The 20334-nt window shown below is 44.3% G+C and overlaps 1 protein-coding gene across 2 annotated transcripts in view; it reads right to left on the bottom strand.

The window, feature by feature from the left end:
• sema4c (sema domain, immunoglobulin domain (Ig), transmembrane domain (TM) and short cytoplasmic domain, (semaphorin) 4C) overlaps nucleotides 1-20334 on the bottom strand; it is a 111217-nt gene that overhangs the window by 61222 nt on the left and 29661 nt on the right. Inside the window, exons 2-3 of one of the 2 annotated variants that reach the window (XM_080498785.1) lie at nucleotides 14505-14651; nucleotides 11797-11882 (exon numbers count right to left, since the gene is read on the bottom strand). In XM_080498785.1, the coding sequence (XP_080354911.1) occupies nucleotides 11797-11881 (85 nt within the window). In that variant the 5' untranslated portion in view covers nucleotide 11882; nucleotides 14505-14651. The remainder of the gene's footprint in view (nucleotides 1-11796; nucleotides 11883-14504; nucleotides 14652-20334) is intronic. The other variant, XM_080498786.1, reaches the window with a different exon arrangement.

Raw genomic sequence — 20334 nt, 5'->3', positions numbered from 1 at the left:
CACACCGCGTTTGTGTTGAGCTGGCACTGATGAGAGACTGATAATCAAACAGAAATTTGATCAGCGGCATGCAGTGTGTTTGTGTGTGTGTGTGTGTGTGTGTGTGCGTGCACGCGCGCAGGAATGCAGAAGACGAATATAAAAGCGCGCGTGATTACGACGAAGCCGCAGCGTCCTCATGATACATCGCAAACGTCTTCTGGAAACTGCATGAAGTCCCCCTTTGAGGCTGCTACCATCAATATGTGAGCCATTCTTCAATTTTCATGCACCTGAGCACATGATTTCCCATATTTGCATACAATTAATGATTTGCTAACCAGCATCCGGGCATCAAGCAGTTCAAACGCATCAAGTTAATGTCATTGACTTTCCTTTCACATGGTGATTGGAATTCATTCCCCCATCCTAATTACCTCAATTTGAAGCGGAACTGAGGACTGCGTTTGACTTGAAACAACCTATTTCCACTTGATGGAAATGCCAAAAAAGAAGAAGAAGAAGGAGAAGAAGAAGAAAAACTCCCATGAGAGCTTGCAGAGCAACATCTTAGCCTCCCACACGGCTGCCTCCCCCCGGCACCCCGCTCTTTCATGTCTCTCCCCTGGGAGAGTGTGCAAGCCTTCAAATCTCCATCTCTTCTTTCATCCCCACGGTAGCTTGTCCCTGCTCACCCACTCTCTTCACTGACCCCCCCCCCCCCCCGCCCCCCCTTTTGCCTCCCTGCCCCGCCGCCTTGTCCGTGTCACGGTCGGCCGGCCAGGCGTGGTCGGCTTATAATCTTTGATCGGCGCTCTGATCTCTTCCATCAGTGCCAGGGGCTCCAGCTGATTACAGATGAAATGGATCTGATTTGGACTCTGACTGCGGGCCAAACACCTGCTCAGTCCTGACGACGTGATGGAGGAGGAGGTGAGGGCCAGATGAAACCCGACAGGCTGGGGTCCAGCTCATCAGACAACCGGCCCATCTGCGCTTTTGTTGTGCGGCGGCGGCGGCACACCTATGATGGAGGCCAATTGTAAAGCTGAACAATCGGGGCTTGGACGGAGCTCCCTTCCAGCCACTGATCACTCAGTGCATTTCATGCAAACTTGTACATATCTGGTGTTTTTAACTGCTTTTAAGTCTAAACTAAATTAGAAGCGTGAAGAAATATCTTTTTTCTCCAACAACCCGGTGTTTGTTTAGATGACAGCCGTGGTTGGAGCAAGTGGAAAATGCAACTTTTGCAAAATGGTGGAACTTTTAGAAAAAACTATGTTTTCCTCCAGAGTGTCATGACCCCCAGTCAATGCAACCAGAAACGTATATACAGAACAACTGACATAACAACACCTGGATACAAGACAGCAGACAGACTGACACACAGATGTCCTAATATTCCACAACCTTCCACCAGGGGGCAATCAAGAAATGGCGGTTTTATTTCAGAAGAGCTGCCAATTAGCATAGCTTGATGTAATAAAATACACTTCAGGTGGAGGAAGTTCTGGCTGGATGGTGAACATATGATGAAGCATCCAGCAGCTGTGGAGTCAGACGATGCATTTCTAAATATGTGGAAACCAAACATGAGCGAGAAGGAGAGTGAACGTTGGGTTTCCTTTCATCAAGTGATGAATGCGACTTCAAATAGATGCAAATGCCGCTACATGTCTGCAGGATGTGTGAATGGGCAAATGTTTGCAAACACAATGGCCACATCAACATTTGAAGAGCGTCTGGCGGAATATATAAAATCCCTTTGCAAGGGACGCTTATCTGCCCCGAGGAGACGGCAACCATCCCAAACAAACGTCGGAAGTTTGAGTTATACTACAGAGTTTTCTCCACTTTTGGATGGCTTTAATCGCTGGTTCCCAACCCTCTGCCCTCCAGAGCCATACTTTTAATTTCAGCCAATCACTAGAGCAGCTAATTTCATCAGCGCATGGAGCCTCTGTCATAAAATCCATAATCAGTAGAATGGGCAAACCTTGTCAGGATAATAAATCAAATGCTTTATAGCGTGGCTGGACAATATGATTTAAAGCCTATAGTGTGGGGTATTGACACATTTATCCTCACAAATGGAAAAACAAGTGAGATCATCAAAGTTTTGCAGAAATGATTAGAAAGTTTAAATCTTGTTCTTGAGCCAGACGACGACAGAGGATTGACCACCAAAACGTTAATGACAAGTATAGATGAGGTTGTTTCTCATAAATCAATAACGACTCTGTTATTTACACATTTTAGAGTCTCTTCGTGTTGTCATGTAAATGGGGCCTGAGTGTGATGATACAAGACAAACATACTGATCAGTCTAACACTGTTGTGTAGATCCATCCAAACATGGAACCCACGAGACCTCTGGATGAGTGCTGTGGTTTTTTTCTGGCACCAACATGTTCGCAGCAGATCCTTGAAGCCCTGCAAGACATACGGTGAATCACACAGGAGGCCACGTGCATCGATGAGCCTTGGCCACCCTGTCAACAGTTCACCTTTAAAGAAATCTTACCAGGCTGTGTAATAAATCAAATCCAACAGCGTTTCTTCACTGCGCTGGCTTTTGGACTTGGGGATAGTCAATTGTAATATTACAATATTACATTCAAATAAAAAAAAAATGTGGATGCTGAGAGGAAAGTATTCCCAGTTTGTGCTCAATTACCTGCATTTTAACGTAATTAAACGTGTTTTCATTCACAGGTACCTGTGTTTAACATATGTGAGTAAACTGTGGGTCAAGGTGATGCTGCATTGACTTCTAACTTGACTTTTTGTCTGGAAACGGGCCAGCGGCCCACTTTAGGTCGGAACAGACCAGTTGGGAATCACTACTAACAGATGTCATGATTAAAAAGCGAGCCTGTGGTCATCATGTTATGTCTGATAACTGGAGAGGGTGACGTAAACTCCAGCTAAACCGCTAAAATAAAGGAAATGTTCTAATGAAAAGAACCCAAACATTCAGACTTTCTTTCATATTCAACAGTTTAAAGTTCAGGCACTTTTGGACCTGATTTAGGCTGATAGACTGTAAATCTGCATGGAGGTCGGAGGCTGCTGTAGCGACTCCGGGTGTAATTAAAAGGGACACGGCCTACTGGAAGCAGCAATGAAAACACATCTAGGCCAGCTGGAGATTTCTTTTAATCCCTCAACCTGATGTTGGAAAGTAGGCTTTTCATTTGCTTGACATCAAAGAAATGCGATTATAGCGGAGAGCCAACAATAACCAGGTTACTTACATGGGAGCTGTGAGACACGCGCAGTAAATGTTTAGTTCATTACTGAAGCCTCTCGCTGCCCTCGCTCCTCTGCCCCACCTTGTGCTGTCGGCACACCACTGCAGGGAGAAATGGTGAACAGCCCGTGCACTCTGCCCGGCCTTGACCCGGCCGGCCGCTGTGCAGGATGGATAATGCTCCGGCCTGCCATCAATGCACATACGCAGTGTGCACGTGGGAGTGTGCACGTGCCCGCCATGTGGTCGCAGGTCGATCAGCTTTGCTCAAGGCAACGGACGAGTTCATGGACAGAAGGCTTGCGCGCACAAACAAACAAACTCTTTCAAATGAAGAAGGCTTGCATGTTTAATCTACTTTAAATGGAGCACGCATATGGCCAGGCCACATTCACATACAGTAGTTATCTAGACACGATATATTCACGAGGGTTACACACACGCACATGGGACATAAAGGGACCACTTTATTATGCCATTTTTCTCCTCACCAACTAGCATATGTTGCAACCTGCTTCTCTCACACTGGCGCACTAATCAAATCACGCCTCTCCGTTTCCCCCGCCAGCCACGTTCAGACAAACACAGGAGCTGACAAACTTTCGCTGTCGTACTTCAAAGCTCATTAAAAAGTATTCACCGCTGTACGATTTAGCACCGTAATCAGCTCGGAATAATAGAAGCGGTCCTATTGACGCCTTCGGGCGCCCGGCGTACTGTCTCATCTCAGAACAACAACCGCCGGGCGTGCGAATGCAAAACACCACGACGCGCACCCCACACACACACACACACACACACACACACACACACACACACACACACACACACACACACACACACACACACACACACCATCTCCATCTCGCTTTGGTTCAGTTCGCTGACTTTCCCGTCCCTGAACAGCTCACACTGTACCCTGGCTTGGGGAAACCACCTACTATGCTCCTCGGGGGGTTAATTGTCCAGTGGCACTCTCTCGCTTTGCCTCCCACTCTCTCTGTCTCTCTGTCTCTCTGTCTCTCTCGCTCTCTCTCTTGCCCTGTCCTACCCCCTCGTTCTCTTCGGACCCGGTCTTTCGCTGAGGGTTCAGGAGTTCACGCTGAGCCCGGGGCCCATGATCCCAGCGAGGTGCCACAGGACAGAAAGGTTACACCAAGCTGGGCTCCTATAGAAACAACCCACACACCTCAGTGGGGAGTTTCACTGACAGCCAGATGAGTCGGGTGACAGGTGATATAGGAAAACCAGAGTGAAAGGAGACACTGGAGTGGAAATGTTCAGGGTAAGAAAGGACTCTTTTTCTTCTTCTTGCTTCGTGAAATACGCTTTTTTTGGTCAACAACAAAACTCTTTCCCGAAGGGTTTTTAAATTCACACAGTGTCCAAACATATATGGCCGGAGCACGAGAAGGTCCCCGCAACTGGACTTTGTGAATGCTGAACACTGCACTGTCCCTGCTGCACCACCTACCTGCTACTTTCAGCCCATTTAACTCCTTCACCCTCCCCAGCTGCCACTTGTATTAGCATTTAGATTCACCTGAATTCTGAATGCTTCTCCCCGTACGTGATTGCACCCGTCTGATGTTGTGCATCCCGGGCTCGGAGACAGATCGCCCGTGTCACGCTTCTCCAAATTTGTTGCCGAGCGTCACACGGGCAGAGCCGTAGGTGCAAGCTAAAATTCAAATTATTATGTATAGAAAAAGGGCAAAACCTGACCGGATACGCTTCAGGATGAACGCGTGGCCGGCAAGCGTGCACGTGAACGGTACAGAATCATTCTACTTCATTAGAGCTTGATTTTCCGGATTTGGTTATTTCAGCTTATTAGTAAAAATTGCGATTGCTGAGATGTGAGAGTGCAGAAACATCCACAAAATGAAGCATGTGAGCGCAGATGAAAAGACACATTTCAAACAGGAAGCACATAATAAAAAGTAAATTGAAAAATTATTACCCAGTGTGTTTGTTGTGAAAACCCCTTTGACCTAATGTTACTTCAGCATTCACAAAACACACATTGTGGACACTGATGTGAACATTTGGCAACAAAATCCAACTTTGATTACATTTGTGCACGTTGTCGACCAAACAAGACTTTGGTTTTCTTAACGTCTTTCTTTTTTAAGACGACACACTGATAGCACTTTTTTAAGCAACTTGTCAATACTGAGTACCGATACAGGTACTTATTAAATGCCATAAAGCCTAATTCATACTCCATTTTATGCAAAGGCTCTGTCTTGCTGCGAACCACCTCCACACAGTCGATGCTCGCGTATGGTACCGAAATCAGTAATTTTATAGGTACCGACCGAAATCCGTCGGTACTGTTAGTACTGTCAGTACCGATGAAAAAATCAAGCAATATCACATTTCGTTACCTGAGTGTGTCCTTGTGACTGTGAGGAAAACTTCTAATGTGAGGAAGCTCCTGAAGAGTGCACAATTCTCCACAGCCTCAGATCTACCACCACACATCTGCAGCTCTACCATCACAGATCTACTATCTTTGTGCATTGTTATGAAAAAACACTTTGTAGTTGTCGTTTTCATGTTTAAGAAATGCATGAATCAACTGCAATGTTATAATACAAACAGTTGGATGTTGTTTTGATGTATTTGTTCAAATGTATATATTGAGAAATGTTAAATTGAAAAATGTTGAGATATTATTTTTGAACAAATTAACATTTATTACCACATAAATACACAGAGGTATCGATAATTGGCACCATTAAGTACTGGTATCGATTCCCACGTACCGCATATCAGTACCGTATCGGTTTTAAATACGAAAGGTCCCCATCCATAGCCGAAGCTACGCACACCTCCAACAGTCTTACAGCCGCCAGCATGCAGAGCGAAGTGCGTAGCGTCTGTCTACAATGCACAAAACTGCTGTTGATGATCGAAAAGTCAGACTTTAATCATGTTTAGCATGTAGCACTACTGGTGTGTGAGCCCTGAAACGTGTTAGCACGTAGCATGTAGCACAGCTCAGAGTTATGTGCTGAGCAGTTGATCTCATGATGGACATCAGGCTAAACTCTGCCGGCCCAGATGTCTCTGGCGATTAAGCTGCTGGTTGTAGGAACTATTTTTCACCTCCTCGTGATATTTTGTCAGAACATAATTTAGTTTGTATTAAAGAATCTCCAAACCGCGGAAATAGCTGGTGCTGATGACAATACTGATGCACAACATTATGAAATGCTTGCCGGGTTGTATCGGGGATCTTGTACGATACCAACAATTAGTTTATTGCTTTTTTATCACATTGGACCCACATGTTTTACTTGCACCTTGAAAAGTTGCTATGCCATCTTAACAACACTAAACCGCTCAGCCTTGTGCACATTTCTGAATATCACTTTAATTCTTTGGCTTTTCTATTTTACTTGCCACTCATAAGGCATTCAAATCCAAGGAAGGCTTCCAACAAAGCCGAGGGAAAATAGCACGAGACACTTTCCCTTGAGTCAACAACTACTTACAAAGAAGGCGCCCTTGAGCAAGGCACTTAACCCAGCCAGAATCAATGTGCAAAGTCTGGAGATAATAAAAGACTTGAGCTGCTGGTAGTTCTGGGCAGTTCCCGGTGGCCAAAATTAGCAAACTGTGGTTCCACTGGGCAGCTACCAGGAATGAATGTGCATAACTGTAAAAAAATGCAAAGCAGGGCTTTTTTTTTTTTTGAAGAGGCATGTGCAAACTCAGCAGAAGAAAAACCTTGCCTGGATGAATATACGTACGTATATCCAAAAGAAAAGGAAAGGAAAAAAAAACAACAACTGAGCCATCAGGTCAGTTATTGGAATCAACAGCCATCAGCTAAAAACACACCTGGCAGAGGGATACAGTGCAGACAGATATTTAGTGAAAAGAAGCGAGGGGAGGAGTGGGAAGTGAGTGCAGGGAGAGGAGAGTGGTGGGCTGCGATGCTCTAACCCGAGGTCTATTACAGCCTGATTGGACCCATTAAGCCAGAAAGGCGATACGCCAACTGCATGTGGGGCTCCGAACGGCCCCGGCTCTACATTAACCACTGGCTGCTCTCGACTTTGTTGAACACACGAGCTGATCGATAGCAGCGAGGAGGAAGGAGAGGCGGGTGGGAGGCGCTGAGGTGAGGAGGAGAGAAGAGAGGTCCAGGTTTACGGGAAGATAAGCTGCGATCGATAGAAAGACAAGGACTGCTGCTGCGCCGAGAGGGAGGACGGAGGAATGTGAGATGGAGCGGGTTCACACTCCTTCATCTAATCAAGCCTGATGGAGGGGAACCTGCCTGTGTGTGTGTGTGTGTGTGTGTGTGCGTGAAAACTGAAAGAATGCCACCATAACTGGGGATAACCCAAAATACAGGAACCCACACTGGTTTTCATGTCAGTGTAAGATTTGAATCAATGATCACAGTGAGTTTTATTTAGTTCTTGATGTTTGCTTTTCGTTGGAATTTCCAGGAAGCTCATGATCACTAGACACTCCACCTGAGGATCTAATTGGAGTCTTTGGTAAGAATTACATGTGTGTATTTTTCTGTGAAGGAGAAGCTCTGGAGCCACCATGAAGCGTCTCCCCAAATTCTACAATCACCGCTTCGTGTTTACACGGCAACGTTTTGAAAACGATGTCTGTTTACATGGAGATGGCAGGAACTTTGTATGCTATGTAGTTAGCATTCCAGGCCACAAGTTGGTGCTGTTGATCGTTATTGTAATGAAACCACACGCACACACACAATATGAAAACAATATGCTATAAAGCTACCAAGTCCCAGGAGGACGCCATTGATGTTATTGTTCATCTACCTGCTGGTGTGCAGAAAAACTATTTATTTACACTGTGGTGAGCAGGCACAGTCCCACCATTATCAAAAAGTTGAGTTTTGCCAGTGTTCCCACGGAGTCGGAGTGATTGCGACAAGTTCCACCTTGTGAGTTGTTTTCAAAAAGTTTCCTTTCCAGTGGCTTCAAGCACTGCTGTCGCAAAAGTGGGGCCTTTCTTTTAAATATTTTAAGAGGCTAAAGAGGTAAAATAGCTAAAACAGCTAAAATTGCACAAAAAATGTAAAGATGCTAAAATGGTTAAAATACGTTAAAATGTATAATGGATTTCACTGATATGGTTTTGAACTGCTGGAGAAATCCCAAAGCCCTTTACATCACATTCCCCCATTCACACACACATTCACAGACACATTCACACACACATTCACACACCACTGGAGGCGGCTGCCTTGTGAAGCGCTCAGTCCATCCATTCACAGCGATTTGGGGTTGAGTGTCACGTAGTCTTTATTAACTATTAATGACTAAAATAGCTCAAACTACATGAAAAGGCAAACTAGTTACATTAAATAATTAAATTAAGCAGAATTGCCAGAAATGAATAAAAAAAGGAAAAGTCAAGGAAAAGAGACTAAAATAGCTCAACTTACTTAAAATTTCTGTAAATGGCATACTGTGAAAAATTGCTAAAAAGAAAAAAGCTAAAATAATGAAATACACATTAAGTGGCTAAAAAAGATTCAATCGCTTTAAACATTAAAAGGGGCCAAAAATAGTGGACCAACTAAATAAGAATAAAATGTATAATGTTATAAATTGCAGTTACACAATTGGCCGGAATTGATCTTTTGGTCTCAGGTGAGTGTCGGTCGTAGGGGTTCAGTGGTTGGATTCTGTAAGTAGAGTTGTTGTCCAAGGTAGATGTTTCTAAAAGGTGAGAGAGTAATCCATCTGTTAGATATGAAGAAGGGCCGTTGTGCCGGTGGGAGGAATCTCACCCCCTCACTGGCCAGGTCCTGCCTCTGGCTCCACGTTAGAGCCGAGCTCAGCTCCGGAGCTTTGGGGTTCGACGGCCGGAGGTCTGGCCCGGGGATTTAATCCTTGGCCGGGTCACAACCAGGTCCTGTTAACGTCAGAGCTTCGGGCGATTATGGAGGTTTCCAGAGCTCCATATTTAAAAACACACACTAAATTAATTGGATGAGTCAGGGAAAGTGGATTCAGGCAACATGGAAACTAAACCGGAGCAGATAAGACAAACTGAACAGACTGGTCTTCCTCACAGGTCCGAGATGAGCTTCAACGCTTCTGAGGACCTACTAGGAACTACAAATATTTTAAAAAGTGTGCAGAGATCTGCATCTTTAACCCCAATCTCAGTTACAAATACACACCTTAGGCTACTCATCAAACCTTTAAATAGCATTACGATGAAGATATCTGATGAACATAATCATATAGATACATTTAAACCACATTATTATCTTGTCATGAATACATAAAAACCTTCTGAAGGCCATGAGATGAAACTAACCATCACTCTGGCGTTCCTCGTGGGGTACATTTCTAAAAATGTGCAACAAGACAAGCTGAAATATTGCCCTCATTTCCATGTGACTCTAGTTTGCATACTTTATAATACTTCGTCTCACCACTTGGACCACAGTGTGCTTCTTTTTTCTTGGTGATATTTTCTCATAAAACAAAATTTTTTGATGACTTCAGTCAAGAACATCAGTATAAATAGTAGAACATTTTAAGGTAGAGTTTTTGTAATCTCATTACTTGTGTCCATGAGGACACAAGCATGCAGTTGAGTTGACTTCAGGAATGAAATTTCATTTCGCAATCAAACGATCATGTGGTTATTGGGATATAAAGGGACTCTGATTGAGTCACTGGACTTCTCGTGTTGGCTTTGGAAAAAAACAGGACATGAATAGAAAAGCTCCAAACGGCAAATAAACGTGAAGAATAACTGTTACTGTGCAGAAGAAAGCTGAACTACCAGCAGCGTTGAGAGTCTGAGGACCTTTTTTACAGGAAATATGTAAACAGGGAGGGTCCATTTACACGACAGCGGTGCTCGGAGCCAATGAAAACGCAACTTTTTGAAAAAAAGGCTCTAAAAGTGGAACTTTTGGGAAACGCCCCGACTCTGAGAATCAATTTAACAACAATCCCAACGTCATCCTTCTCCCATTTTCTCCCGCCGTTACTGTTTATGGGTGAATTGTTCTCTGCTACTGAGTGTGGTTTCATGACAAAAACAACCAACAGCGCCAACTAGTGGCGCAACATGTTAAGTCGTATATCATTTTCAGTGTCTCTGCAGTTTTCGTGTAAACTTGAAACCTGATAAGACTTACAAAGTAACTCAACAACTCAGCCCATTTGCTTTCTTCTATATGGAACAATGGGTTAATCTTTTCCACACGACAACTTTATAATGAGAAAATGTATATTTCTTTATTATCCGTTCACTCAATAGATGGCTGATGCACGCAATTGAACACAGGAGCGATACGTTCCAGCAGATTGCGCTCATGTAAGTCAGGTCTAAAGCACACAAACCACACATTTTAACTATTTATTATTATTGATTTGATTGTACACATTCAGGGGAATTGGTTTTTTTCACATGCGTAAGCACATTTAGTTTGATCAGTAATTATGTTACGTAATCATAGACTTGTAATTATGTGACAATGCATCTCAGATGTAGCCAAAGCTTTACAACAAGCTTTACAACAAGAAAGAAGTAGGAATGTATTTGATGACTGGTTTTCATCATTTACAAGCTTTACAAATACATCAGTGTTTATATTCCCGCAATTATCAAAACCTGAAGTAAATTCCCCATTTATTGAATTCAATGCCTTCTGTTTTGCTCTCCAGCTCGGTTTTCCTTTCATCATAGACACTCCGTCATTTCCTGCAGATGTTTCACATTGTAATCCCACTACATCGCACATCAGTCGTGTTTTTTGTGCCACTTGGCTTTCAGATGTTTCATTCTTGCAAGAAGTGTTGAGTTTCATTAAAAGGAAATCTAACAATAATTAGGATTAAATGAATGGCAAATTGAAAACTGGAAATTAGCACACGGGGGGGTGTGTGAGTGATTTATGAAGTCTGAATCCTCCCAAATAACCCAAGGTAATTGTTAAAAGTGCAGTTTGCTTCGATAAGAAAGTTGAAAACTTCATATTAACCTGGTTTCAGTCAAGGTCTGCATCAGTGCAGTTGACAAAGCTCCATCCGGCGCTGCAGGATTTATTTGTTTTGTTGGGTGGGTCTGGATGAGCAAGGCTGTGTTCGCGAGCGTCTCAGCGCCGCCACTCGCCGATTGGCTGTTTGGGTTTAAGCGCCGCGCATTTATCCGCCGATCCCCGACACCTGTCACCATGGCGTGATGTACGTAACCTACGCCGCCATCGCTTGGGCTTTTTTTCCCCTTCACTTCAGCCGTTTATCGCTCTCTCCATCTCTCTCCTGCCGCCCCTCTTACTTCCTGCCCCCCTCCCCCCACCTCCTGTGTCCGTGATAGCACCCTGTCAGAGCAAAGCTATTTATGATCGGGAACCAATATCCTCGCAGAGATAAACGCACTCTGCGAGAGTGGCAGATAGAAGAGACAGAATCAGGGTTATTAGAGTAAAAAAAAAAAAAGGTTTAAGTGCAGCGAGAGAGAGAGAAACACACATGTAAGAAAATGTGAAACGAGGAAAGCAGGAGTGTCGCCCGGGGCTGCTTCAGTCTCACGTGTTCGTACACGACCTGCTCGCAGTCCCGCCACATGCTTGTGTGTGTTTGAGTGCATCCCTCCTCTGCCGGAGAGCGCCGGCATTCTGTGTGTGGAAGTTGGGAAACAAATTACCTTTTTCATTGACGGCAATTCAGTAAAGTCTGACGGAGCAGCCAGTCGCTCCATCAAACAGACAACTAGCCGTAAATGAGAGAGAGCCCTTCATCACACACTTCAAACAAGAGGTGGCCACCTACTAACACACACACACACACACACACACACACACACACACACACACACACACACACACACACACACACACACACACACACACACACACACACACACACTCACACACACACACAGGAAGCGTGGCTTCAGAAGAAAAACAAGCATGAGGCTGTGTTGATAATATCAAACACCACAAGCACTCACTAAGCTGTATAAATCTTCATGCCGCTTCATGTTAGAAGTAAAAGACATAAGAGGGATGTTTTATATTGCAGTCTTGGCACAGATCCCTCCATCCCTCCATCCCTCCATCCCTCCATCCATCAGTCCATCGTCTGACTAAGAGTGAAGGCAGGACAGGTCAACAGGACCAACATGCTCAAATTTACACCTCAAGATTTTAGAGTCACCGGTAAACAACAAAGCTATTTTTCACAGTGAAACGTCAGGCCCAGGGAGAACATGAAATGCCTCAAAAGGGTGGAATTCTCACTTTGAAGAAAAGTTGTGAACGACTACAACACAGAATGGCCTTGTAGTGCGGATCTTGATCTGGGACTGCACAATATACTATAACATGTATCATCACCGCGATGCCAACATGTGCAATATACACCTTACAAATAGGGAGAGTCAACTGCCATAAATTGCTAACAGTAAAAAAAATGTTGTTCAAAAATGTATCAAGTAGAAAATATCAATTTAATCACAAACAATATACAAAAGTTATGCAACTTACAAGTTAACAAAAATGTTTTTTGTTAAATCAATTTAAAGCTTGAATTGATTCCAGTCTGGTGGCCACAGGGTAGAAGTCAAAAAGCAAGAAAAACCCATTAGAAAACTACAGTCTGCAGATGTAGAAAAAAAAAAACGGGCGCTGTCTCAGCTGATGTAAAACAGGGACAAAAGAGAGAGCACTGTTATTTCAAACCAATAATAAAAAAAAAACCAACCCAAAAGTATTCCGATAATATATGAAAGTGCTGGTATTTATCATCGCAAAAACGTCGTGTCGTAATTGCGAGGCTCAATATTACCACACGTTGCATGGTCACCTGATATTGTGCCGCCCATTTTAAACACACTATTACATAGAAGTGAGTCTTTTCTGTGCAGAGTCTGCATGTTCTACCTGTGCATGCATGGTTCGTCTCATGGAGCAGTCAAAAAATGTGAATTTAAGATCATTTGGTGACTCATAACCCAAAATTAGCGGCTGCATTATCAAATCTGAATGTATGGATGGATATATAATGATATATTCACCCACATTATGCTGTAGTCATGCTGCTTCATGCTGAGCTACAAGACATGTGAGTCACATCCATTTTCCTCTGCACTCTTGGCAAGAATAGAACTCGACGTATTTCCTCAGCCATTTTTGAAAACGTACTGTGACATAATACATCCATTCTGCCTAAAAAGAGGTCTTTAGGGTCCCCGAGGTAACATTTTGCTCCGTAATGGGGTTATTTCAGAACAGATTATTTCAAACCCTGAAGGTTTTTGTATTGCAGCTGTGTTACTGGCTTCTCCGAAAAGCGTGCAGACGTTCTCCACCAACGGGGAAACAAAGTTTGAAACCTTGTACTGCAATCTCAAAGTTCATGTTAATAACTGCCAAGTCAACAACAACAAAAAAAAAGGAAAAGTTGATCTATATTTTCATCAGCACGCGTCAATTCATCACATCAGGATTTAGAGGGCTCAAACAGTTAGACTCTGCAGAGTAAATCGAACTCAAACTGTCAGAATGAGAAAGCACAGCCTTGCAGAATTGTTGCATTTACTGTAAAACTTTTGATTATGACCGAAACGTTGACAAAACGTCTTGGCTGCAACCTTGAATCCAAAGCACGGTCCATCAAGTTCTCTTTGCTCGTGGCTGTGCTGCAATACATACATCTCTCTCTCTCTCTCTCTCTCTCTCTCGCTCTCTCTCTCCTTCCTCATTTCCTACTTTTCCAGTCCATATGAGGTAAGGCTGCCTTTCACTCTCACCAGCATGAATAGTTGGGCTCACCTCGCATGTACATGCTCTCAATAACCTGCAGCATCTCTCTGAACAAAACGCCCTGAAATCTCAAATCCAATATCCTGCTCAAATTCAACATTTCTTCTCTTTTTTTCCCTTCTTCTTCTTTTTCTTATCAACCGGCCTCATGCGAGTCTCTCCTCTTTCTTTGTTCTCTCTCCAGAGTCATTTCTTTCTGGGAGTTCCTGAAAATGCCTGTAATTTCCACATCCTGTTTTGACACCCCCCCCCCCACACACACACACACACACACACACACACTTTTCCTTATCCTCCTTATATTCGCTTTCTTACTTCTTTTGATTCTTTGCTCATTTAACAAGCCCCCCCCCCCGCCTTCTTTCTTTCCTGTGTTCTATTTCCCGATCCGCGCTGCCAGTCGTGCTGTTTGTAGAGGAGGGATGCTGTTGTGTTTTTTCTTCCCCACTCTTTGTTCTGTTTTTACTTTCTTACTTGTTTTTCTTCTCCTCCCTCGCGCGGCTGTGAGCTCTCTTCTTAATCTCCTCCTCGGCTCTTTTTTTTATTTTTTTATTTTTCTCCTCCCGTCTCCGCCGTGAATGTTGAATGAAGACACTCGACTCACATGAAGGTCACATTGGGCTAAAGGAGAAGAAGAGGAGAGGGGTAATGAGTGGCTGATATTAGTGTGTGTGTGTGTGTGTGAGTGTACGTGCGTGCGTGTGTGCGCACGCGCGTGTGTGTGTGTGTGTGTGTACACGTGAAAGATTGGCACGGCGGCTTCAATCATTGTAATGTCTTTTGTCAGACGTGGCCCGGTGGTGTCGACACAATCATCAGTGAACAAACAAGTGTGCTGCTCAGACGTGCCCAGAAATACACACACCAGTTCACATGCACTTTAATGACATGATTGACACGTGCACTCATACAGAAACACAGTTGTGTCTATACGTTTCCATGCTGTGGCTCCAATAGGTGCAAATAGGTAAACATATCGCCTTTTCATTTATAATGTCTGTTTAGTCTTGCAATACAAGTCGACGCCACAAGATGGTGCATTGAGGCACTCAATGAAGAAAGTTGATGGATGGATGGATGGATGGATGGATGGATGGATGGATGGATGGATGGATGGATGGATGGATGGATGGATGGAATCCAAAATAATTCTGTTTCAGAGCCTCTCCTTTAAATTGTTTCCCCCCGGTATTGAATTCCTGCACACAGTGTTTTATGACTCATGTGATCATGCCAGCGCCATCCAGTGGTTCATTCGATATCAATGACTGTTGTAATGCCATAGTAGCAGTATCTTATTAGGGCTGCACCGATCTAGGTTTTGTGACTTAAGATCCCGATGCCCAAATTTGGATATTTGATATTATTCCGACACCGGAGCCGTTTGCTTTAATATTGTTATCATCATTATTGTTGATTTTATGTAATGCAGTAATCAACTCCTCTCTACAGTAAAGTAATACATGTAGGAATGTTTACATGCATTCTCCCAAAAGACAACTTGAGGTTAGTAGAAGGTGAGAAAAGGAAACTCATGACTCCGCGTCTCATTGAGACCCGCCTCCGTTCAGGAAATCCATTCCACATTTTGCAGCGAGCAGAGCAGCTGGAACAGAAACTCATGTGGACTCATTTCAGCAGAAGCACAGACGAAGGTTCACGGATCAGAAACCTTCGCAGGTTTGGATCAGAAATGTACGATTCGTAAATTACGTTCATATCGGAACCCGATACCGATACTGGATCGAATCGGCCCCATCCCAAGTTCTTATACAATGAGGTTGGGGGAGGTAAACTGATTTGTATAAGGAAAAAATCATGCATGTCAGTTATTTAAAACATCACAGAGACAATTATAATCCAAAAGCTGTTTTTGTTATATATATTGACTTTATTGTGGGAGGTTTAGTAGCCAGCGTTATGATTAATAAAGTAAAAGAAAACATTTTAATTAGCATTTTGAAATTGTGTGAACATGACAATTGAACAAAATACAAACTGTATTTAAAACTGTTAAATATTCCATTTAAAAGAGTTGAATGCATCAAAAAAGAGCATTTGCATTCCATAAAAGAAGCTTGAAAACCTATGACCTTTATGAGAAATGGAAAAAAAATCCATTTGTATAGTTTTCCTTGAGTGTATTTGTACATAACGAACTTGTTTCATAATTTCTTCTTCCTCAGAGATTACAAACTGAATGATTCAACAGAAATAACGACCTAACATAAGTTTCACACAAAGCCGTGCGCAGCAAAGATGCGGTTCATCCAAGTTTAATTCACAGTGCTGAAAATGTGCATCAATTTATTCAATTTGCTATAAAATGTATAATTGCTACATGCTGGGGCCTCGATGAACATAAAACACTCTCAGACCTGAACTCTTACATCTCACACTGATTCACACCAGATCACATAACCGACTGCCTGTTCCCTGCCAGTGTGTGTGTGTGTGTGTGTGTGTGTGTGTGTGTGTGTGTGTGTTCATGTTTGTGTGTGCCACGGCTGAGATTCATGTCAGCATCAATGGCTCACTAATCACAATGAGAGCGCGAGGGGCCAGCAGATACTGCGGCTAACGTATGGGCGGGCTCGTGTTACGGAGCGGGAGCAACACAAAGGCAACAGTGAAACCTCTGACACCATCATACTTCAGTCGCCGCTGTCAATAAGGGAGACACTGGAAACTCGGCAACACTCCGTGCACACTGCGCTACGCCGTATTGACTGAGAGCGCCGCAATGTTCATCAGACTTTATTGATCCAGGAAAAGGCGCGCGCGCAAAAATGTAATTGTGCGTACAGAGCGCCTGCGTAACTCTCACAACAAAGGAAAATGGCAGGTTGTCCAGAAACTTCTCCGGGAGAAACTTTTGGCATATTGTGAATAGGCTGGACGCCCGTGGGGATGTGAATAAACATGTTTCTGCAAAACAAACCCTCGTTTTATTCTTTACACAAAAGCAATTCTCGGTCCACCACTAAATTATTAAAAAGGTTGATTCACTCTAACAAGGGACAAAACCATTCAACCTGGCAAGGGTGGTGCAACACACACACACACACACACACACACACACACACACACACACACACACACACTCTCAAATCATCACAAGAGGATTTCTAGTTCAAGTCTGGGTTTGGGGTTGTGAGATTACAGTGTTACATTGTGGAGTTTGCGTGTGTGTGTGTGTGTGTGTGTGTGTGTGTGTGTGTGTGTGTGTGTGTGTGTGTGTGTGTGTGTGTGTGTGTGTGTGTGTGTGTGTGTGTGTGTGTGTGCGTGTGTGTGTGTGTGTGTGTGTGTATATACGCTTGCTGCTTTTCTCAACAGAACGTTACAGGATGGACAGTGTGACACACCGGATGGTTGAATTAGAGTAAAAATAGTGAGTTAGGAAAACATCCATGATGACTGGTCCTACAAAATCAAGTTAGGTTAATTAAATGTGCTGGAAAGTGAGTTTAAACTCAATCAGGAACCTTGTGGTTGAGTAACTCGCCATATGAATGCAAGTGTGTGTGTGTGTGTGCGTGTGTGTGTGTGTGTGTGTGTGAACTGCTTCTGGCAGAACATTTAACCCTTCGGCGAGCGTCTCCACCTGGGACTGAACCGGCGGCCGGTCAGAGCTGTGAGTGGTGGTGGTGGGCGGGCTCAGGGTGCGCTCTGGAGAATGAAATATATTGCTGCTACTGAGGTCACTGTTCCAGTTACCTTTGGGCCGAATCAATCCACACACGCACGCACGCACGCACGCACGCACGCACGCACGCACGCACACACACACACACACACACACACACACACACACACACACACACACGAGCAAGTGACAACTCAGCAGCAGACTGGCCATCTCCAGTGGATTTTTCCAAAATAACTTAGTCATCCAGACCTCAGCTTTCCATTGGCTTCATCCAGGAGAGCGCAGCAGCCAAAGCCTTGCAAGGCTCCGCACCAACATAGACACACGCGCGCGTGCGCACACACACACGTAAATGTGCTACAAAGCACGTGCACGTGCACGCTCACACGAGAGGCTGGAAAGCAAGAGGTGGTGGAATTGAGGGGGAGCAGAGGGAGATGGTTAAAAAGCAGGGCTTCAGCAACACCTGCACACACACACACACACACACACACACACACACACACACACACACACACACACACACACACACACACACACACACACACACACACACACACACACTTCCAGCTGCTGGCTGGCTGTGTGTTTGACAGGCAGCACAGTGAGTGGCTGTGTGGATTCCAGCCAGACGCCTGTGAATCAGCACAGACTAACAGTTTAAACCAGCTCTTCCTGAGCTCATTGCCTGCATGCTCATTATGAATATATGCATGCTTGTGCGTGCATGTGGGCGGATATGTGTGTACCAGCACCTGCGTGTGTTGTGCCACTGTGTTTGCCCGCATGCTGCCGCCGTGCGAGCCTTCCGGATCGACCCCGGCCGTGACAGCCGGGGCTTTTAATTGCCTCACAGAGAATCTGACATCACTTAAGCTGACAGCACCCCGATGGGTGGAATAAAAGTAGGGAGACGTTCTACCCGTCACTTCCTCCAATCGGCCTCGACAAGAGCACAAGTCCGCGCTCCGTTTGATCGCTGCACAAGACAACGCAATGGGATGCTAATCACATGCAAAGGCCAAGGCTTTGAGCAAGTGCCAGACTCTGCCTTGTAAGAGTGCGTGTGCACGGTGCCAGTCGTGGCAGCGCTAATCAGTGGCAGGATTGAAAGAGGCATGTGGCAATAAAGACCAACAAAATGCCTGCCAGTCCTTATTAGAGGCGAGCGATCGCCGAAAAAACCTGGCGGGCTTCACACAGGCTCTTATATCCCCGCGCACACATGTTCCCTCTTGGTGGACATCTGGCCAAGGTCACAGCAAAAACACAAAAACTCAAAAAAAAAAAAAAAAAAAAGATTGAGTTACAAAGATCGACTTCACTGAGTCTTTCTGTCCTCTGGAACGATTTACTGGTCAACTCTGACCCCTCTAAGTGCTGCCCATTACTGGCAGGTTGTGATTTAGAGGTGACTGCCATTTGCAGAGGCCATTATTAGTACAACGACACGACAGAGTCAATTCCTCCTCAGATCCCTCATGAGACCGGCCACCCGGTATTCAACGGGAGGATCGATTAGTCAGAGCGCCATAGAAATGACTGATATACGGCGGACAGACCAGCATTCGTCTTCTTTGCGGTTTCCCCCGCCGTATGCGAAACATGGCGTCTGCTCTGTGTTGCTATTCTAGTTACAAGTTTTAAGAGATACATATCTCGGAAGATGGATATCGACAGCTCAATAAAAAAAATGGCTGATGTCATTCCGTCCCTTGTTATATTTTAAATTTGATATCACTTTTACGACTTGTACTGTATGGTTTTACTGACCGCTTACAAGCCATTATTAAGGACAAGATGCGGTGTTTGCCAAAATACGAGGCAAGGTGACGTGTGCCAATTTTATGTAATAAATTTTGATGGTATTGGGAAGTATTATAGCACGGTAAGTATAAATCTTCAAGCGGTATTATCTCAGTAGCGACACAACAGTGAAACTTTAACTCTTTTTTAAATTCAAGGCCGTTTGCACGGCAACAATTTCAAGTGAAAACCAAAAAATTGAACGTGCAATGTAACTGCGTCTGCACATGTGCAGTCAATATTTCTTCTGCACATGCTCAGTGGTCCGGCATGGCCTGACGTTTTAACTTGAAAGGGTGTGGCGTAAATGGCGCCTTCTTCTAGCATTACCAGGTCTGAGCTTCCAAACAGCAGCACAGATGCTATCCAAGCCTCTCCAGTCGATCGGAACACGACCACAGAGTTTCAGGCAATGTGAACAAACAGTCTCATGTCTTATTGTCTCTGTGCTTTGACAAAGAAATAGAAACCCTGAACCTTTTTTGTGACATAAAGCGATTGTCATTTTTTCTTTTTTTTCCTTCCATCAGCGAACCGGGTACCCTTCTGCAGTCATCCCTTCATTTCCTCGGCGAAGAGCAGATCCTGCGTCGCTGCTTTTGGCAACTGAAATTGGTCGGAGCTGAGGAGCTGTGATTATCTTTCTCACTGTGCCAGAACCCACCGGAGCGACAGTGGACGCTGCAAAATACTGAGCAGCACCTGGCGTGTGAGCGAAACCCAGGAAGAGGCACAGAAAACAAGGAAAAATACACACACACACACACTGTGTGTGTGTGTGTGTGTGTGTGTGTGAGACATCTGTTTACATAAGTGGGAGGATGTGATGGTAAAGCACCAGCTTGGGCC

The sequence above is a fragment of the Blennius ocellaris genome (genome assembly GCF_963422515.1).
Source record: "Blennius ocellaris genome assembly, chromosome: 7".
Classification (NCBI taxonomy): Eukaryota; Metazoa; Chordata; class Actinopteri; order Blenniiformes; family Blenniidae; genus Blennius; species Blennius ocellaris.
Note: the sequence above shows the minus strand (reverse complement) of the source record. Positions and strands in the feature narration are given on the sequence as shown.